The sequence below is a fragment of the Podarcis erhardii genome (genome assembly GCF_964252035.2).
Source record: "Podarcis erhardii genome assembly, chromosome: 5".
In the NCBI taxonomy this organism is placed as follows: Eukaryota; Metazoa; Chordata; class Lepidosauria; order Squamata; family Lacertidae; genus Podarcis; species Podarcis erhardii.
Window position 1 is genome coordinate 5,106,167 of NC_138509.1, and position 21,793 is coordinate 5,127,959.

At 42.3% G+C, this 21,793-nt stretch overlaps 1 protein-coding gene across 8 annotated transcripts in view; it reads left to right on the top strand.

The window, feature by feature from the left end:
* Positions 1 to 21,572, top strand: part of ARFGAP3 (ARF GTPase activating protein 3) — a 35,293-nt gene extending 13,721 nt beyond the window's left edge. For all 8 annotated transcript variants that reach the window (XM_081860970.1, XM_081860972.1, XM_081860973.1 and 5 more), the window contains 8 exons: positions 770 to 909; positions 4,424 to 4,549; positions 7,090 to 7,218; positions 8,639 to 8,776; positions 13,585 to 13,708; positions 14,241 to 14,331; positions 18,842 to 18,963; positions 19,989 to 21,572. In XM_081860970.1, coding sequence (XP_081717096.1) covers positions 770 to 909; positions 4,424 to 4,549; positions 7,090 to 7,218; positions 8,639 to 8,776; positions 13,585 to 13,708; positions 14,241 to 14,331; positions 18,842 to 18,963; positions 19,989 to 20,006 — 888 coding nt within the window. In that variant the 3' untranslated portion in view covers positions 20,007 to 21,572. The remainder of the gene's footprint in view (positions 1 to 769; positions 910 to 4,423; positions 4,550 to 7,089; positions 7,219 to 8,638; positions 8,777 to 13,584; positions 13,709 to 14,240; positions 14,332 to 18,841; positions 18,964 to 19,988) is intronic.
* Positions 21,573 to 21,793: the final 221 nt, after the last annotated feature.

Sequence of the window (21,793 nt, forward strand, 5' to 3'; positions counted from 1 at the left end):
ACAGTAGACCCTCGGGTTACTTTACTCTCGAGTAATGTAAACTTCAGGTTGCGAAAGTGGCAAACCTGGAAGTATTTTTCTGGGTTTCGCCGCTCGCACATGCGCAGAAGCGGCGCCTCTGGATACAGATTTTTTGGGGTGCGCACAGATCCCGGAACGAATTAAATTCGTATCCAGAGGGTCCACTGTATTTTATGTAATCTGACCATGAGTGTACAAGGAGTAGTATTTGCCACAATTGGTAAGCATTGTGCTAACATTTCATAGTGCTGCATATTGTTGAAAAATCATGGCCTGGCCATCAGGAGTGTGCTATGGGAGGGCTTGCTCACCTCTCTTCCTGGTTCAGAGCAAACTAGTTTTTGCCGTGGTGGCATCTGAACAAGGGAGACATGGCGACTGCTAACTATAGTGTGCTTCTAAATCCCAGAATCTTCTTTCATGTTGTGGTTTGAAGGCAAAATACCTTTAGGTGTCAAAACTTGAGATTACCACAAACCAGGAAGTGCAGGAGAAATTGGGGTTTGGTTTGTCTGTGAGGTGCAAACTGGATCTTGATTCAGCCATTGTTGGAACTGTTGGAACCTTGCCATTGTTGGAACTTTTTTCTTGTTTACAATGTGAGAGAACAAATGCACATGTAGTTTCTTTACCTACCTGTACAAACAGATGCCTTTGTTTCCTTTACTTTTGTGGTCCTCTCCCTCTCCCCTCCTTCTATTCACTGACATTTCAGACTGTAAAATGACTTATTTCTTTCTCATTAAAGCTTGGAGCCAAGAAAGGTGGTTTGGGGGCCCAGAAGATGAGCAGCAAGAGCTTTAACGAAATTGAAAAGCAAGCCCAAGCCGTAGATAAAATGAAAGAAGATATGCATGCTGGCAAAAGAACTGAGAAGGAAGAGCCTCTGTAAGTGTAGCTCACGTTGCATGTATAATATGTTTGCTTAGCAAATACGTAAGCTGGATTTTTGCAGTTGTACTGAATGGTTCTTGATGCAGGGAATGCTTTAGACCAGGGGGTCAGCAAACTTTTTCAGCAGCGGGCTGGTCCACTGTCCCTCAGGCCTTGTGAATGAATTCCTATGCCCCACAAATAACCCAGAGATGCATTTTAAATAAAAGGACACATTCTACTCATCTAAAAACATGCTGATTCTTGGATCGTTCGCGGGCCGGATTTAGAAGGTGATTGGGCCAGATCCGGCCCCCAGGCCTTAGTTTGCCTGCCCATGCTTTAGACAGCACCTGTTATGCTTTAAGAAGCACCTGTTTTCCTTTAGTCTGAAGCGTAGCTGATGGAGTTGAAAAGCAGTTTGAGCAAGCTATGATAACAGGATGTTCTCAGACTTGTGATGCTTTCCGGATATCCTTGGACTCAAACTCCCATCAGCCCCAGACAGCAGGGGATGGTATCACGTGGCATTCCAATAATGCGTGTAGTGCACAATGTGGACTACCTCCCCCTTAGGCAATCCCCTCCCTTTTATTTCAAAACATTTTATACTGCCTTCAAGACTGTAGTCAATTTAAAAACACAAAATACTAAAAAAACAACAAGTGGCTAGAGAAATAAAATGCTAAAAAGCAGATGAGATTAAAACGGTAATTAAAAGTACCCAAGAAAATGATTATAACAGCTTCTGACAAATGTGAAATGCTTAACCAAAATTCTTCCTGGGAAGAAAGATTTTTACAATGTAGCCAAATGCCATGGGAGAGATAGGGCCTCCTTTGGGAGGATATTCCAAAGCCTGGGCATAGCGACTGAAACACTACCCCTCGCCCCATGAGTCCCAACCAGGTGTATTTCAGGGGTTGTTGGGAGACCCAGGGGCTTCCATTGACGAGCTTAAGGATGAAATTTGCATGCATCTTGTCAGTGGAAAAAGCTTGCGAGTTTCCAGGCAAATGGGTGCAGCATTTTTGTTCTTGGCAAATTTAAAGTTGGATTTTATTTATTTATTTATTTATTCCTAAGTACCAAGGATGGGGCGCAGGTGGTGCTGTGGTCTAAACCACAGAGCCTAGGACTTGCCAATCGGAAGTTCGGCGGTTCAAATCCCCACGAAGGGGTGAGCTCCCGTTGCTCGGTCCCTGCTCCTGTCAACCTAGCAGTTAGAAAGCACATCAAAGTGCAAGTAGATAAATAGGTACCACTCTGGAGGGAAGGTAAATGGCGTTTCTGTGCGCTGCTCTGGTTCGCCAGAAGCGGCTTAGTCCTGCTGGCCACATGACTTGGAAAAACTGTCTACGGACAAACACCAGCTCCCTCAGCCAGTAAAGCGATATGAGTGCAACCCCAGAGTCATTCGTGATTGGACTTAACTGTCAGGGGTCCTTTAAGTAGCAAGGAGTGTCCATAAGATTCTGACAAATCCTAGGCTGAATTGTGCAATTTAGGGATATTTAGACGATGTCAAACACAAAGCAGACTGAACAGAAATGACTTGCTTGAAGTGAAAGCCTCCTGTTAAAATGCCCAGCTACTTTTCAGTTGGCCACCAGATGGCAGCATAAATGCGTTTTTAGGAGTTTCAAGCAATTATTATGGCTCTCTCAAACCAGCGATCTTTATATTCCAGGATGAGCTTGTGGAAATCCCCAGAGCAATGTAAGGGGCATGCAGGAAGTTGCAAGGAGAAATCCTTATTCAGATGGAACTATTAGTTGGATACCGCCCCTAGACTACATAGTTTACTTTAATGCAATATATCCCTGAATACTTTCCTTGCACCCCCCCCCCCAGTTATTTTCAGGGATAGTTTAAGGTGTTTGGGGAGAATAGCACATTCAAATACAATGCACCCAGCTTGTCCTTTTAAAATATACCTGCAAACATTTTGGCATTTCAACACATCTTAGTTAAAACTTTTATGAATATCTATGCTGTCATGTCATGACCCTTTAGGAGATTATTCATGGGTCACACACACAAAAATTGCACCTTGTTTTGAAGACGCATATTGTTCTTACCTTCTTGATTTTGTTAATGCTGTCGGAGAGAGATAAAAGTAAGTGTGTTTTTTGTTTTGTAATTGGAAAGTCACGTGCACGTTGGCTGAGCGAAAGCTTTTGCAACTTACTTGCATGGCTTCAGGATCAGAAGCTGTATTGCAAAAACTCCAGTGAATGTAATCCTATTAATATGTGTTCATTCATCTAGCTGTTATAATCATTTCAATTTCATTTCCTTATTTTCTCCCTTTAACTTTTACTCCCTTGCAAAGTATTTTTAAATAAGTATCTGACAATCTAAGATACTACCTGGTGGTCATGTTATGTCTTGTAAATTTTCATTGGTTTCTGGGTTGTATTATTGCAGGAGATCAATTGAATGTACCAATGAAATCAAAGGGGAGCACAGGGACAACAGAGGGAAAATGTAGGCTGGAAATCCCCATTCCGGGAGGGGGAATGCCTCTTGTACTTCTGAGGGTGGAAAGCTAGATGTATAACAGGCAGGGAAACATATATCCATCAATAAGATTTTTGAGTTAATTATCTTCCCCACCCCCTTTTGTGTTGTGATTTGCATTGAATTTGCAGAGAGGTGAAGATTCATTTTGAATTTAGGTTCCTGGGTACTGCGTATATATACACGAAATTGCGTATTGTGAACACCACCTAAAAAGCCTGTAAACACCCTCTAAATATTCAGAAACCCACAAAAAATCCGCCAAACTCCACCACAGTCATTCCCTCCAAACCTCCTTTCTCAAAATCCAACTCTCCGCAGGCCTCAAAGGTCTGTGCAAAGGCTCCTGGGATTGCAAGCTTGGGATTTTCCTGCTCTTTGAGAGCCATTTTTGCTGTTTTCACAGTTTGAATTGATTTATTTAACTATTTCCTGGCGCTGTGTGTATACACATGCGTGAGCCTAACATGCATAAGTGGAGGCCCTCATTTGACTGTCTCTGGTAGGCAATAACCCATACTTTTGGATACACTGAAAAGCTTCAGCAAATGCCCGCTCTTCTGATCACGATGCCCTGTCCTTTTTACCGGAGGATCATTTCCTTAGGTGTTCAGTCTCAAACTCCACTGTTCTTGCCCAGCCAATGGCATTGTGCCTTGCTGTAAGCTTTTTGACTCCTTTTGCCTGACTGTACTGCAGCTCCACCGATCATTTTGGAAGGTCCCCCGCCCCCTGTCTTAGAGCAGTGCTATACTTCTGACATGTTTGACTGTGTATGTGTTCTTCTGTGAAGAAGCCTTTTCTGTTAGGAAAAGCTAGAAAAGGTTTTGGCTCAGTGTGTGCTTTTCCCACACAATCCTCATATGACAGTTGCATGCAGTCCCAGCACATGCATTTGAAGAGCATCTCACACCTTAGGGGGCACTTTTGGTCACCTGCTATTACTGGGTGGTGGGTGGAGATTCAGGTTTCCATTTGCCATACTTTGACTCTGCTCTGTTTTTAGGGTGTCATCATTACGACTGGCCTACAAAGATCTTGAAATTCAGATGAAAGATGAAAAAATAAATATGGCTGGTAAAAAGAAAACTGAGGTAGAAAGACTTGGCATGGGATTTAACAGCAATAGAAGGTATGTATTGTTTTTAAATAAAATATATATTGCTCCTTCATTGCCATCGTAGAGCAGGGTACCTAAAACAAAATAAATTATAACTACATTACTAAATGTTTACTTATTTAAATATGTATAGACAATTTCATAAAAATACAGCAAGGTAGTATAGAGTGTACAAAAATACAACAACACCATCAATAAAAACTGCTTGGGAAAAGGAAGTTCATGTTTCAGAGGCCGGTCTGACTTCTGTCCATAGCTGTCAACTTACAGATTTGAAAATAAGGGACCAGCAGCCTCAAAAATAAGGGATCAGCAGCCAAAATAAGGGATTTTCCAAACACAGGTATGTTCAACTTCTGAGGCCCTCCAAGCCAAAGGCAGAAAGCCCAGCCAGCAGCCAAACGAAGCCTCAAGCGGTGGTTTCCACAGCACAGCAACCCAGCAAAGGGGATGCAGCAAGGAAAACCACTGTCACCTCTCCGCTGGGAAGCGCTGAGCAAAGGCGAGTCCCCAGGCAACGCGGCTGATTTGATTGGCACAAGGCATGAAAGCTCCACCCCCCAGTCGTTCTGAGACTCCTTATTGAGTGAGCAACGCAGCCAAGCAACCCAGTTGGAGCCTCCCTCCTCCCTGGCCGGCAGGGAGGGAGGGAGAGAAGCTGCATCCTTTGAAACCCAGGAAATTTAAGGGACATCATCAATAAGGGACAGCAGCGGGACACGGCGCTGGGGGATAAGGGACTTTCCTGCCAAATAAGGGCCCGTTGACAGCTATGCTTCTGTCGTGTCCACTCAAGTTGACTCCCTGCTCCTCATCATTTGTTCAGCCCTTCAAGGAGTGTGTCCACAAGGAGCCATAGTTAATATTTTACCATGAACACAGAAATTGCTCCCACTTTACTCCTATCCTGGGGTGAAAAGGAACAGTGAACTATTGGTTCCTGGCTTAGCATAAGGCTCACACTGGGATCATGGTTCCTTTTCCTCAAATCACAATTTGTAAGCCATTTGTTTTGCTAAAAAAACCAAAAATATTACTGTGATCTTTCATTTGTTCTTTGGTTCTTGATCTCTGTGTTTACAGTTTCCCTTTGTGAGGTTGCCTTGGGCTTGTGATCCTTATAAGGGCTTTAATGGGAATAATGAAGGGGAAGGGGCAAAAGTTACTTGGAGGCTGAGGAAACCATGAAGGTTTTCCTTACTAATATCCTCTCAGTGTACTGAATTCTATCAGATTTTAGTATGTGTAGTTTTTATTATTATGCATAATTTTAAATGCCTATATCAAGAGAGCAAGGCTTGTATAAATATTATGAATTACATAATCTGTACTTCCACTCAGCATTACTATAAGGTTCCTGATGCTATTCCACCAAGAATTTTCTCAAGGCAAAACATAGTTGGCAAGCCTCAAACCTTTCTCTGCCCAGAGTCAAAATGAATGAAAAACAGGTGAATAGGGTAGGGGGAAGACTGCTACAAATTTTTAATTCCAGGGGGGTATCCATATAGTGTGCTTCAGAAAAACTTCAGTGCTTTGTAATACCTTGGCTAATGATTTGTTGTGGTATAAACATTGGCACGTATACTGCTAGTCTGCTTTGTCAGATGCATGAAGGACACCATCAAATGAAGTGGGCTGTTGTCCATGCTGTAAAGGCCTTTGGGTATGTTTAGCACCACAATGCTGTCGTGCTGCCTTTTCTGCCGCAGACTAACTGACATGGCTTGCGGAAGGCACTGGAATTAAGCTTGTGAAGATACAGACATCCATATAAACAGCAGGATTAATCCATGAAAGCTGATCTCATAATTAAGCTCTGCTGCATTTGCTCAATGTTCTAGGTCAGGGGTCAGCAAACTTTTTCAGCAGAGGGCCGGTCCACTGTCCCTCAGATCTTGTGGGGGGCCGGACTATATTTTGAAAAAATAATAATGAACGAATTCCTATGCCCCACAAATAACCCAGAGATACATTTTTAATAAAAGCACACATTCTACTCATGTAAAAAAACCAGGCAGGCCCCACAAATAACCCACAAATACATTCTAAATAAAAGGACACATTCTACTCATGTAAAAACACGCTGATTCCTGGACCGTCCGCGGGCTGGATTTAGAAGGCGATTGGGCCGGATCCGGCCCCCGGGCCTTAGTTTGCCTACCCATGTTCTAGGCCCTTCAATACAAAGCTGTCTTTATGTTCTAATAAAGTTACTCATTGGAATAAGTGAGGGAGAAGCTTCAGCATTTCTAGTGAATGTCCTGGCCTCACTAGGATGTCTAACATCAGTTTGAGACCCAGTGCTCGAGAGCAGCATGAGATTGCAGAAAGATTTTTTCCCTTAAAGCTACTTTAAAATCTTATTGTCATGGCTGAGGAGATCTGAAATTTGATTTGTTGTATTAAGCTTGATTATTACATCGGGCCTTGGCCTATTATAATTAGATGTTTACTGAGAATCCAATTCATAAGATGGGCTTTGTCCTTTTAGCTGAATTTCTCTTTGTCCGTTTAATGCTAACGCAGTCGTATCTTCTCTCCCATCCCAGTGGCATTTCCCATTCCGTAATTTCAGATATGCAGATCATAGAACAAGAAACACCTATACTTGCAAAACCAAGGAAAAAGTACAATAATAATGATGACGCCGACTCGTATTTCTCATCCCCTAGTTCAAGGTAACACTTTCTCTTTTTCTTTGGCGATGGGATGGTAGAAATGTTACTTGGTTGGATTAAGATTAAAACATTTAGGCAGTGGCAAAATGTTTTGTATTTCCAGCTCAAACTCTTGAAAGCAATTTCAGCAGATGCAATGTACTAATAATTTAGAAAATCATAAGAGTGAAGGTCATGAACTGAATTGTAGTTGGGGATATGAGGGAAGATGATGAAACACCTTATTTTCATGTTGACTTTCATATAGTTTTGGAGGATTTGAAATCCCGTTTATCTATGAGATACTCATATCCATAAATACCTTCCTTATTATTTTTTAACATTTCTGCAGGTGTTGGTTGTGTTCACATGACCAAATTCTGGTATTAATAAGCTAAGGTGTTCATGAGCTTGTGGCACTTAAGTGCAGCATCCTTTTCGAGTATAGGGAGAGAAACCAGGAAGCAGCAATTGAACTATGGTTTAAACCAGGCTTCCTCAACCTCGGCCCTCCAGATGTTTTGAGACTACAACTCCCATCATCCCTGACCACTGGTCCTGCTAGCTAGGAATCATGGGAGTTGTAGGCCAAAAACATCTGGAGGGCTGAGTTTGAGGAAGCCTGGTTTAAACTTAGCTTCTGAATCCTGACTAATTTGGTATGCATTAATCTGGCATTCACATTATTTATTTATGGAACTCCTAAACCACCCATTAAAATAGATCCTAAAGGTGGCTTGCAAACATTAACAAAATCAACAAAATTATAAAACCTACAACAAACCAAGTAACATTTTTGAAAACTATCACACACAGTAAAGCTATGAAACAGCTGTTCACACAAGCCCTAGGACCTTGGACAGTCCAGTTAAATTTCACCAAAGGCCTGGATAAGTCAATGTGCCTTAACTTGGCTCCAGAAACCTAATAATGTAGCCACCATACTCGCCTCCTTGGGGGGAGAATTCCTTTGTCAGGCATGACTACAGGCATGACTGTCCTGGGGCACAACAAGAAGGGCCTCCCAGGCCCCAGGTTGGCTGGTAATGTGAAGCTATGGCTAAACATGAAGCAGCTGCATGAAAGGAGGAGCCAAGAAGAAGCAAGGCGGCAGCATGAGAAGGCTTGATGCTCATTCCTATCCTGATTTATTACGGCATTAATTGGTCATGTGAACAGGTTAGTGGCTTGAATCAAAATGACCGCCGGTAGAATTCCACTTTCCCACACTTCATAGCCCCTTATGTTTGCTGAAGAGCTGGTGCTGGGAAATCACCTAATGCCCTCTAAGTAACAAAATGCATTGCCATTAGATTGGAACTAGAGGAAAGCATCACCTTCCCAAGGGCGCTTTTCAGCTAAAGACTCAGCTCTTGCTGCCCCAAAGGCCAGGGGGACCCTCCAGAGCAGTAGTCCAATAACATTCTCTTTTACCACCCAGGTACTTTGATTCCTCCGAATTGAGAAGTAGCACTTTTTCTAACTGGGACGACAATTCTGATTCCTTCTGGAAGAAAGAGAGCAGCAACAGAGACTTAGATACGATTCTGTCTTCGAAAACTTCAAGCTACTTAGAGAGGTACCTAAAGAAAACCTTCATGTGAATAAACCTTCAACTAGGGATGATCTGATAATAATCTTACTAATTTTCAATTACAATCCAATAATAGCCTTGTTATAACAATACCAAACTACAATACAATTACTAATACTGATCATTCAAATATTGAATTATATAATTTAGGTGCCCCCCATGCCAGATTTGATGAACCTTATCAGTTCCTTGGCAAGTTTGCAGATTCCTTTCATCCCTCCGTTCAGCTCAAGATAAATGAGCAATTACCGTAAATTTCGCTCCATAACACGCAGATTTTTCCTCCTAGAAAGTAAGGGGAAATGTCTGTGCGTGTTATGGAGCGAATGCCTACAGATGGCGGGGGAATCTGCTGCAGTTGTGAGCAGTCCGTGGCTTGCTTTGAAACAGCAAAGCAGGTGTAAGCGGCTCCTGTCAGCGAGCCGAGCCGGGAGGAGGGAGAGAAGCAGAGCGGGCTTGGCTGCTTTAAAAAAACCCGTCCTCTATGTTCCTCTCTCCTCCCCACAGAGCTGCTAAGTAGCAGCGAAGCTTTTCAGCCAGCCTAGCCGGGAGGAGGGAGAGAAGCAGAGCGGGGTTGGCTGCTTTTAAAAAAAACCGTACTCTCTGTCCCTGCCTGCAGTTTTTTGCTGTCCGATTTTGGATTAGCCACTGTAGGGGCTGTGTGTGTGTGTGCTTGAGCTATAGTTCTCCTCCTCCTGCTTCCCCTTCGCTCTCCCTGCGCCCCTGCACTCTCCCTCCGACTTTAGAATTGACACTCTGTGTCTGTGTGTGTGTGAGAGAGGGCTCCTTCTCCTCCTCCTGCTTCCCTTCACTCTCCCTGCGCTGTCCCTCCGACTTTAGAATTGACACTCTGTGTCTGTGTGTGTGTGAGAGAGGGCTCCTTCTCCTCCTCCTGCTTCCCTTCACTCTCCCTGCGCTGTCCCTCCGACTTTAGAATTGACACTCTGTGTCTGTGTGTGTGTGAGAGAGGGCTCCTTCTCCTCCTCCTGCTTCCCTTCACTCTCCCTGCGCTGTCCCTCCGACTTTAGAATTGACACTCTGTGTCTGTGTGTGTGAGAGAGAGGGCTCCTTCTCCTCCTCCTGCTTCCCGTCACTCTCCCTGCGCTGTCCCTCCGACTTTAGAATTGACACTCTGTGTCTGTGTGTGTGAGAGAGAGGGCTCCTTCTCCTCCTCCTGCTTCCCGTTCACTCCCCCAGCGCCCTGCGACTTTAGGGCCAGTTCCCTCTCTGCGTGTGTGTGTGTTTTGACCTCACTGCGCTTGTTGGGGGAGTGTTGGTCGCAATTTTTCTTGATTTGTCTCAGAGTGGTTACTATCATGGTTTCCTTGCCGGGGAGGAGGGAGAGACGCAGAGCCTGCTTGTTCTAAAGGAGCAAAGCTGGAGAGGAGCCTCTCCTGCATTATCAGCAGCATCCTTCTCCACACCCCCCACGCGAGCTCCTTGTCCCTTGAGTTCTTTTCCTTCCCTCCCCACTTAAAACGTGGTTACAAAGCACGGATCCACATGGATCCTCAGGATTTTTGCACTAGGTCACCCCAAATTCACCATCAGATCACATAGCATATCCATGGCTACAGCCTGCACCAAAACACACACGCACCCACTGTTTCATGGGGTCGCAATGGCGCAAAAACGTGGTTACAAAGCATGGATCCACATGGATCCTCAGGATTTTTGCATTGGGCTACCCCAAACTCACCGTCAGATCACATGTCTGTGACCACAGCATGAACCACAAAAATCATATATCCACTGTTTCGTTTAGAATATTTTTTTCTTGTTTTCCTCCTCTAAAAACTATGTGCGTGTTATGGTCAGGTGCGTGTTATAGAGCGAAAAATACGGTATACTTCCAGTTAAATTAAATTCCAAGTCCTTTTAGAATTAATCAGTTCAGTCCGTAGATAATAAAGTCCAAATTAAGCTCTGATTAACAGGAGACCCTCGGCTTCTTAATGGCAGCGTAGGTGGGTTACCGGCAGCCAAGTGTTTTTGCACTCAGTGCCTCCAGCATCCCATGCTGGAGCGAGAGCCAGGTACAAACTTTGAGTGAAGCCTGTTCCTCCCTGTCCCTGGGGGTAACTTGCAAGGATAATTACCCTCAATCATCATTGTTTTTTCTTCGCTAACGATCTCCTGCTGTCGTGGGCGCTGCCTCCATTAAGGCAGACCGGAACCAGAAGCCTCAACTAGGGATGATCCGATCAGTTTGCTTCCAGCCGCTGTCTATTTGGCATGTGTTTAGATGTTTGTTCCATCCTGTTTTTGCAACATTTTAAAAAAATGGATATGAAAAAGTCATATTTAAATTCATATTTTAAAAATACAGTTGTCTTTTCTCTCAGCATATGCTTTTCTAATTTATTCTAAAACTTGAGTTTTAAAAAATGCATTTTACATCTGGGAAAGCTCAGTCGGTAAAGCGTGAGACTCTTAATCTCAGGGTTGTGGGTTCGAGCTCCACGCTGGGCAAAGAGATTCCTGCCTTGCAGGGGGTTGGACTAAATGACCCTCATGGTCCCTTCCATTATTCTACATTTTCCAGACAAGAATTACATGTCAAATTTGGAGAAATTCTAAATCTGAAGGATAATTATGTTCTGGTCCATGTATTAATCTAGGAGTTGTGAATTAGGTCAGTTTATTTAAAAATGCAAACCAAATAAAATTCTGCTGCCATTTAACCACAGAGGCAAAACAGGTAGTCTAACATATTCCCTTGTATCTAAGATATTCAGGTGGGAAATTCTGTGAGTAGGCAAATACTGAATATTGAGTACAGTGATCTGCTTGTGGCTATGTTAAAACCTTTCTTTCTGTGCACAGGCTGCATTAATATTCTCCTTTTTTCTTTGGTCTCTCTACGTGTTATGAGCTCATGAGAAATTCATTGACAAAGCAGCTAAATAGGTGAAAACCTCTAAAAGTATTCTCATAAAGAAATAGCCAGCAAAATTGTATATAAAATCCAGAACAGGAGGGGATTTTGTAAAAAATATGAACAGCAACCACCATGTCTTAGGTTTTAAAAGGTAGAATGTTAAGTTTTAGAGTAAGGATTCTTGCTTAATACTCCAGGGATCATGGGCTTTGCTGTGGTTTCTGTATGTGAAGAGAGGTTTTCCAAATCTATCAGTCTGTGTCTTAATGGTGGTTAAAGTTGCAGTTAAGCAGTGCATTTTCAATCCTCTCTGTTTATTGCTATCAATATATAATGGAAGAAAGAGGAACATCAGGGAAGTGTGATCCTTAAATTTTTGGTGTTCATAGATAAAAGTGATGCACAAGGAACCAGCAGACCTCTTGTGAAAACAGATTTTTTTTAAATTAATGTTTGTGTACATAAAATGATTGGGTTGCTAACATAGCTGGGATAATTCATAGTCTTTTATGTGCATCCTTTTCCACCTGGATTATAATACATTAAATATTTATAAAAACTAACCAGTTGAAATAAACTAGGTGACACTGTACAGTTTTTAAAATGAAGTTTTTATTTATTTTCAAATTATGTTAGATACATTTGAGGAAAAAAATTGTTCCAACAGTAAACAACAAACAAATTTGTGTCATGCTGGATAATAAAGTTTCATTTGATTACTCTAAAAAGTCTTGCCATATTTTTTGAATGGGTATTGGGTATTTTTGTGCCAGGGTCTGAACAATTCATGCATTCAGTAAATATTTGCCATGTATTATAAAATGAAAGTGGATGGTGCTTGCCCCTAGGTGCTTTGGCCTGACATGTCAGTTTCTCAGCCAGTGCTGTTGACTACACTCTGGCATGCCAAGAAGCGATGTGAAGACCAGATCTAGTTTTCCAGCATCATAATGTACAGTTTCTGGAATTACCACCATTGCCATACCAAAATTCTCCAGCAAAACGATATTGCATACTTCTGCTTGACTTCATTATTGCTATTTACCGTATTTTTTGCCCTATAGGACGCACTTTTTCCCCTCCAAAAATGAAGGGGAAATGTGTGTGCGTCCTATGGGACGAATGCAGGCTTTCGCTGAAGCCTGGAGAGCGAGAGGGGTCGGTGCGCACCGACCCCTCTCGCTCTCCAGGCTTCGCGGACCTCTCCGCAAGCAGCGGGAGCGCTCCCGCTGCTTGCGGAGAGTTGCCTGCATGCCGAAGCCTGCGCGCGCTGAGCTCAGCGCTCCAGGCTTCGCAGACCTCTCCGCTGCTTGCGGAGAGTTGCCTGCGTGCTGAAGCCTGCCCTCGCTGAGCTCAGCGCGTCCAGGCTTCGCGGACCTCTCAGCAAGCAGCAGGAGCCAGCGCTGGGCTCCCACGGCTTGCAGAGAGCTGCCTGTTTGGGGACTGGGGTCGGGGGAAGCTTGGGCCTCCGCCGCCCCAGCCCCGCGCCTGGGGGGAAATAATTTTTTCCTTTATTTCCCCCCCCCAAAAAAAAACTAGGTGCGCCTTATGGGACGGTGCGTCCTATAGGGCGAAAAATACGGTATGTATTAAGCTTTTCAATTAACTTTAACAATAGGTTTCTGAAAGTTCTACTTAATCTTACTCTGGTTATAAACTTTCTACCTTATTTACCAGTGTACGTGGATGTGTTTATATGTAGGGTTTTGTTTTGTTTTGAGATCCAACCCCCATGCAGATGGAAGCCACAGTTGTTAAAATTGCTGCTCTAATGAAATAGCTAAAACTACAAAAAGTATAAATCTATTAACACCATCAAGTTGATAAGCAATATATTAAGGGTTCTTTTAGAAAGTTAATTCTACTTGCTGGATCCTCTCAGATATAACCATATGGAACAATGTTCTTTTAGGCCTTCGTCTCGTCGTAAAGCCGAGTTTGAACCTCCTGCAAGCACAGATGAGGCCCAGAAGAAATTTGGCAACGTAAAAGCTATTTCATCGGATATGTACTTTGGAAAGCAAGACCATGCTGACGTAAGTGCAAATTAAATTGCAGTAATTGCAATTGATAACCAGTTTGTGGGGTATTTGGAAACATCACATTGCTAGAAGCAAATTTTTCTTGTGGAAATAGTTGTGATGTGAGAGAAATCAGAGTGATGATGTTCTCCTCCCTCAAAAAAATAAAATAAAAATGAAACCAGTTTAGAAAAGTGCATCTGTTTGGATGTCAACTCGATAGCATATGAGCCATTTTTCTCCTAGTAACCTATACTTTGAGTGGCTTTGCATATTTGGAGGAGAAAAATCAATGACCTCAAGCATATTTGATAAGCTATGTGGAGAAAAATGATTCATTTATTTACAATTCATTATACCATGAAGCGTGTTTTGGGATGTGATGTTTAATACTTGCAACTAGGAAGTGAATTAAGAACTGGAGTTAATAAAATACTGGCTTTACCAGGATATTCAGCTTCATAGCAACAGCTGAAATAATCTCACCTAGATGTGAAGCATGTGTAAGTTTATTATCATTGTTGAAATCTTCTTAACTCTTTTGTAGTATGAAGCTAGAGTTCGGTTAGAGAGACTTTCAGGAAACTCTGCTATAAGTTCAGCCGATTTGTTTGAAGAACAGAAGAAACAACCATCAGGTAGGAAAGGAAAATGATGAACATTTTTGCTGTTTTGAATTGTGTACAGTGTCCTGTTGATCCGCATACTGTCAGTGTTGGTTTAGTTATGGAATATACTGCTATCCTCATACACCCTGGAAAATAAGTCATTGGTTGAATACACTTCAAGAGCAATCCTAATATTGGCCTGTTTATATACAGTGGTGCCTCGCAAGACGAAAAGAATCCGTTCCGCGATTCTCTTCGTCTAGCGGTTTTTTCGTCTTGCGAAGCAAGCTCATTGACGGCTTAGCGCTATTAGCGGTTTAGCGGCTTTTAGCGGCTTAGCGGATAAGTGGCTTAGCGGCTTAGAAAAAGGGGGGGGAAAGGGAAAAAAAACCTGCAGGAACTCGCAAGACATTTTCGTCTTGCGAAGCAAGCCCATAGGAAATTCGTTTTGCGAAGCACCTCCAAAATGGAAAACTTTCGTCTAGCGAGTTTTCCGTCTTGCGAGGCATTCGTCTTGCGGGGCACCACTGTATTTTGAGACCTGTTTTTTGCTCCTGTCCTGAGCAGGTGCCCCTGCTTTCTCACCTAACAGTAGCCCCTGCTACTGTTAACGGCACCTGTTTCTTGAAGCCAATATAGTTCACCACTATCTAAACAAATGGGTTGTGTGGAATACATGAAATTAAAACCAGCAAGTTCTTGGGTGGGATTTAATACTATGGAGGCCTTCCTTTTTAACTCGGAATGCCCTGCCTGTAATTCTTTATCCAGTTTCCATGTATTGGGGAGATCCTAGCTGTACTGTGCTTTCCATCTACTTGCATGGTCAGTCGAAGAAATCCCTTTGCAGGTGAGGAGAGGGCTGTTACACTCAGGTCCTGCTTGGAGACTTCCCAGGGATATCTTGTTGTCCACTGTGGGACTGGAACAGCGGGCCTTGTTTTAATCCCACAGGGCTCTTTCAGGCTGCATTTGGGGCTGTGTTAATTGGTCCGTAGTAAAATACCGAAATGTATCAAGCTAGCCTCAAAAATAATTGTGTCTGTTTTACTGCTTGCCTTATGTGTGAAGGGAACAGTTCAGATGCTGGCTGTAAATAATATATACAATGGTACCTCGGGTTAAGAACTTAATTCATTGTGGAGGTCCGTTCTTAACCTGAAACTGTTCTTAACATGAAGCACCACTTTAGCTAATGGGGCCTCCCACTGCCGCCGCGCCGCTGTTGCGCGATTTCTGTTCTCAACCTGAAGCAAAGTTCTTAAGCGGAGGTAATATTTCTGGGTTAGTGGAGTCTGTAACCTGAAGCGTATGTAACCCGAGGTACCACTGTAATGTGTGTTTGTGTATGCTTAAGTTACTAGGCTTTTGTCTGAAAAGTAATCATTTCATTTGAAACAAGCCAGTTTCAACCTCACTTCTTCCAACAAGCATAGTCAAGATTAACCACACTTCTGGGTTCAGGTGCAATTCTAAACTGCCGTTAATAAAAAATGGAAGTGAAAGCTGCCAGTCTTCTCAATTTTAAAGTGCCGTTAATCAGTGAAAGCTGCCAATCTCCTCACAGCTACACTGGAAGAAGTGAGGGGAGAGTAGGAGCACCTGAGTGTAAGATTCACCTAGGATCATTCCCATTAAATTTTGTTGTATCATCATGTCCAGATGCAACCAGTGACTAGTACTGTAATTGATACTTATGGGGTTGAATTTTAGAACCTCATGTTACTATGGGCTGGAGCCTGATTCCCCCCAGATCTATATTTCCCCCCTCCACCCACTGGTGGAGGAAGAGGAGTGTGTGTGGGGGGGGAGTGCACAGCCCCCGGCAGCGTGATCCCAGCAGGGTGCCATGGCGGCTGCCCCCCCATGCTGGGCGCCCTGCCCCTGTGGGTGGCGCGCCCTACTCCAGGACGCGCGTCAGCCATTCCCCTGCCTGCTCTCCGTCCCCCAGTGCCGGAGCATGAAGCTCTGCCACTGCCTCCACCCCAGTTCTCTGTTTCTCATAGAGTTTGTATTTTATGTATTAAAAGGTATTCCTATCAAAGCACACCAAAAAAGATATTAAAAAGTTAATATTTAATGAAAATTTTCTATCAAATTATCACCACAGTGGCTCTTACAGCTAAAGGACTTTGTTGTGCCTTTCAAAAAGGGTCTTTTTTGGATTTACAGCTAAAAAAAGCTACAAGCAAGACCTTTGTATGCATTGTGTTCTGGTCCACGGTCCTATATAAATCCTTTTAGATACCAGTGATTATCATGAAACTTGATTATAGTACGTTGATAGGGTCTAAATCTCTTTGTGCATATCTGCAGCAGGAAGCTTGCAACTGGATAATCTAAAGTGCCTGCTATTTAATACTGGAGAGCCATTAGAGGCTGGTAACATGACAAGCACTACGTGCTGAAACTGAGCAAGGAGCTTAACTGCTGTCTTGTAGCAGTTCACTACAAGAGAAAATGAATAATTTTAAAAACACAATATAATGAAACCTAGACAACTTTACAAACAGTGATTGATCCATAGTGTTTTACAGTTAACAGAATTTTCAACTGTATATGTTCTTTACGAAATTTCCCAGTACCTTTTACACAAAACATGATCACGTCAGGTTTAGATATTTGAAATCGCTGACATCTTTAATGTTATGAAAGTGTACCAGGTTTTCCTACACAATTTATCAAGTGGAGGCAACTCTGATTTTTTCTGCTATTTAGGTACTAGCATTTGAGTTTAAGCCTAAAGATTTATTCATTATTTAACTGTGTAGAATGCAACTCTCACGGTAGATCAAAGGGGGAAACTAATCCACTGGCCGCATCTGGCTTGTTGAGTCACACAGGAAGAGGCCCACCAACGGCCTCCACCGCATTCAGGATTTCTATAGAGCAGACGAGGTGCTTTATCCCTAGATCAGGAGATAAAGTTCTTCTACTTTTAGGGGTCTTCTTGAATTCCACTTCAGAGGTTCTCTCAAAAGAGCAGGCAGAAGAATAATTTATCTTTTAGCGTAGCTATAAGCAGTGCAGTGCTAAGATCGGAGCTAAAGCTGTCCACCTGCAAGCAAAAGGCAGGATTTTCACCCATCTAATAGCTGGAATGGGAGTGGCTAGAAATATTGATCATGTGTGAGAGAGCGCCTGCTATGTGCCTCTGTGTATGCATGTGGGTGAGTATGCATATACTTTGGCCACACTTACTGCTGTCATGTGGCCATGTGACTATCAGTGTGACTGAGAAATTCTAGCCCCCTTTGCCTTCAATCCCTCTCTTCATTTTGCTGGAAAATGGGTGTGTGGGGTGTTCGAGGAGGGGTAGTACCTCTGGTTGGGGTCACGTTGTGCCCCTTCTGCAGTAGCTTGGTCCCCACCCTGCACTCAGCTCTCTCCTGTGGCTCCTAGAAGCTGTCAGCAGGCAAGAGCAGTCACAACCCGGGAGACGGTTCTGACTGGCCAGCTAAAGCAGGTGAGAGGAGCCGATGGGTCTCAAACCCTCAGTCAGTTAGGGACTTCCTCTGCATGTGAAGACAGATGGAGCGGATGAGACCAACAGTGGGTACAGCTGTCAAGAAGGCGGTTTTTGTATGTGCTGTAGAGGGAAGTGAGAGGCAAGGTAGTTCCCCTAGAAGGAAAACTCTCATCCTAAACTGCTGCCTTACAGAGCATCTTTGAATGGAGAAAAAATTGACTAAGTAATCAACTTCCCAGTAATTCCTGCAGCCAAGCTGGTGCCACATTGTATTGCTGTGCTTTCCTTTGGACCACATCAGCCAGGCAGCCCTGGACCTCCAGACACACTGCTCAGACTTGGGCCCCAGGGAGGTCACTTCAGTGCTGCCAGTGCAGCCACTTAAATTCACATGTGGAGGCACCTCCATGGTCTCTTGAGACAGATGGATGCAAAAAATCAAATAAAAAATCCTCTGCTCTTTCCCCCAATCTCACTGGAATTTATTTTTCTATAAATCAAAGAGGGGTCTTCCTGCTAAATAATTTTTATGTGCAATGTTCAGGTTCAGAATTGTACTTTCTCTTAAGTAACTTTTTAAATGGCATCTTTGTTTCTGAAAATGAAGCTCAGGAATTTGCCCAAAATATTAACATTGCAGTGCAAAACCAGCTTTTTACCATCTAATGGTAAAACTACAGATGTCATTGATAGTAAACCCAAACTACCAACAAAAACTTACACATTTTTGCTGAGTGTCCTTTCCAGGTTATCGGTCATCTCCAAAATTGTTTAAGAAGAAGGGGAAACGGACAAGCTTAGAACAATGTTTCTGAATTTTGATTCCTGTTCAGATTGTAAATATTGGAACCACTTTGGAGCATGTTTTGCCATGCAACTCTTAATGTTTGTCACAGCCATAAACCTTTCTAAACAAACACAGTTATGCACCCTAGTCTTTTGGTTCCATAGATTTTAGATAGTTGTTTTAATCACGTTGAAATGATTTGTCTATTAAAATTAACTTAGGAGACCTGAACTCACCTTTTTTTTTTGCATAACCATAAAATTTACTTCTCACTCTATTCTTAGGCAGTTACAATATTTCACATGTCTTGCCCACTGCTCCTGATATGGCTCAGTTTAAACAAGGAGTGAAATCTGTGGCTGGAAGGCTTTCTGTCCTGGCAAATGGAGTCATGACTTCTATACAGGTTAGTAAACTTACACAAAGGGAAATTTTCAAATCTGAAATGCAGGTTTTATATAGTTTTCTGTCGGTAGCAGACATACCTGTATGTGAGACGTTGGAGCATGCTTCTTGTGTAAACTTTGATGGTTTTATTCTGCCACTTCCATAACAAGGCTGGATCCCTTTAGGTAAAACAATTGTGTAGATCTATTGATGGAACACACAGTTGGCCATATTTTAAGTGTTTTCACAATGGAGGGAGGGGGGGAGTAAATTTCAGTCCATTTATTTTCGTAGTTGTATGTTTTATGTCCGTAAGACATATATTTTCTTATGAATATTTTATTTACATCACTTAGAGGTTTGATTAAGCAGTATATAAGTCTTGTTACACGAATAGAGTACAGCTGTTACACTACTGCATTTTTTTTTTACAAGGGATGGGGAGTTTTTGCACCCTGTTAATCATTGTGGGAGGTGGGGATTATTTGTTTGCTGCTGTACTTAATTTTATTATTTATTATGTATTTTTTATATTGTATTTTTATATTGTGAACTGCCCTGAGATCTACAGATGAACGGTGGTATACAAATTTAATAAACAAGTGGACAAAATAAATAAAAATAAAATATAGATGCAGACTTTAACAATTCAGATCTATTAAGGTCCAGAAGACTTCTGCCAGTAGGAATGTAAGTTGACCCCATAAATGCACAGAGTTCCATGTCCACAGGGAGATTTTTCTACAGCAAGCAACTGGGAAGTCCCATTCTTTTCCTTCTCAAGCTTGCTTCTCTAGCTTATCACCAGTATCAGGAGCTAATGTACTGGAAGACGGCATCAATCAGCAGTTCTTAAAAAGCAAGCTGAATCTTAATTTTCAAAATCCATTATATGGGCCATTTGTTAAACACTAAATTACAAAATAAATGGGTAGAGATTTCGATTTGCGATGTTTCAGATTATAATAGTGCATGCAGCTTGTATTTTTGCTTCCTTGTAAGAGAGAGCACCTGTTCATTTCTTTTCATTTCCTTCTCTTTTAGGATCGTTACGGTTCTTAACCATTTGTATTCAACTGAACTTGGATACACAGAAGAAGAGCTTTTTAAAAACAAACAAACACCACATCTGCCGTGGATAATAGTGCAAATCTTAAATGAAGGCTGTAGAATATTTTGTTTTAATTGATTTCACACCTGTATGTTTTTACCATGTGTCCTCTCTGGTTCCTAGCCACCTTTCATGTAACTTGTTATTACTTCTGCTTTCATTCTATGAGTGCCGTCTCTTCTGCTGTTTGTGGCTTTTTGGTGCTATGAATAGCTTCCCCACCGTCACTTCCAAGAATCTGGTTCTGAAGCCAGACAGGAAAGGCAAAGCATTCTGTTATGTCTTAACACAGAATTAGTTATAGACAAGCAATGAGATTATTTTCATAATATATGCTTGTCACCTTACAGAAAAAGTTGTCTGTGATAGCTCACTGGCTGTAACCTCAAGTTAGCTCTTTTGCTTAGCCCCTTCCACGCGTGGCGATACTGGAGTGGCCATGAAACTGGTGCCTTTCCTATCCAGTCGGTGGGTAGAAAGTAGTATTTGGCAGAGCGATTCCTCAGGTAATCGAAGGTGGGATTTTCCCTACCAAAATATTTACACTACTACATGCATTCCAAAGTCTGAAGTGAAGGAGACCTAAGGGATTTGGGCATTACCTTCCAGGGCTGCAGGGAGGAGTGGATTGATGTACAATCCTAAGGAATGTTGCTGATCTTGCGGCACTTCGAAATAAGAAGGGGGTGTTGCGTGCATCATCCCAACAGACCCATAGAAGAGGCCACAATTCAACACAGAGTTAAGAATGGGTTGTGTGTGTATCCGGGATGTCTTGATAGTTTAAAACTAGTACTGATGAACGTCTCAAAATGGAAGCTAATTGCTATGTTCTAGTTGGAAAGTGAAGTAGTATTTGAAGCATCATTTCCCCCCATGTAAACAGGCTTATCTAGAGCAGAGATTTTGTCATTTGCTAGACTCTCATTTTCCCCAACCAGCATTGCCAACGGGAGGATTGGAGTTGTAGACCAAAACATCTGACGGGCCGTAGGTTCCCTATGCCAACCTGTCCCATGTTAAAGGACCTCGCTTTTGTGTGTTGACAGTCTGTTTATTCATAACAGTTAAGTTTTCTTTTGAATTTCAATTTAGTGCTTTTAAACAATCAATATGATGTATAAAATTAAGACTAAAGTGTTTCTATCTGTACAAGTAAATGCACACAAATAGATATATTGTACAGAGAGAGAATCTACTTATGAAACTTGCAGGGCCAGACAGTCACGTCTTAGGCTGTTTAAATTTCTTAGTGCTGTTAACTTCCATAAGAATTTTAACACCATCTTGGGATTTAAGAACAAAATGCTGAATATGTGCATAAATGTATAAAGAGTGGCTGTGTTTTAGACAGCCTGGAAGCATAATTCCTAAAAATAAACTGAATTGGAAATTTGGTGGCCTGAAAGATCACCAAAAAAACCTACATTGTATCAGTTCTGTATTCCCCCCCTTGAACAGCTGCCCTTTGAACAGCTGCTCAATAAATTTAGAAATAAATTGTAATCTTTCATGTGAAGCTTTGTTTTCTGTTGCCTGATTGAATTTCATGTTGTGTGGATTATCATGAATTTTGATTCCTATCTGTCAGGAATGCAGAAAAGTGTCTGTGCATGTGAGAGAGGGAGAGAGTCACACTTCTTCAGGGTTCAGACTTTACAAAAACAAAAACACACCAGCAGACAGATGGACTCTGAAAATAGAGGTGGCTAGTCCAGAAGGACCAGGAGACTTCTTG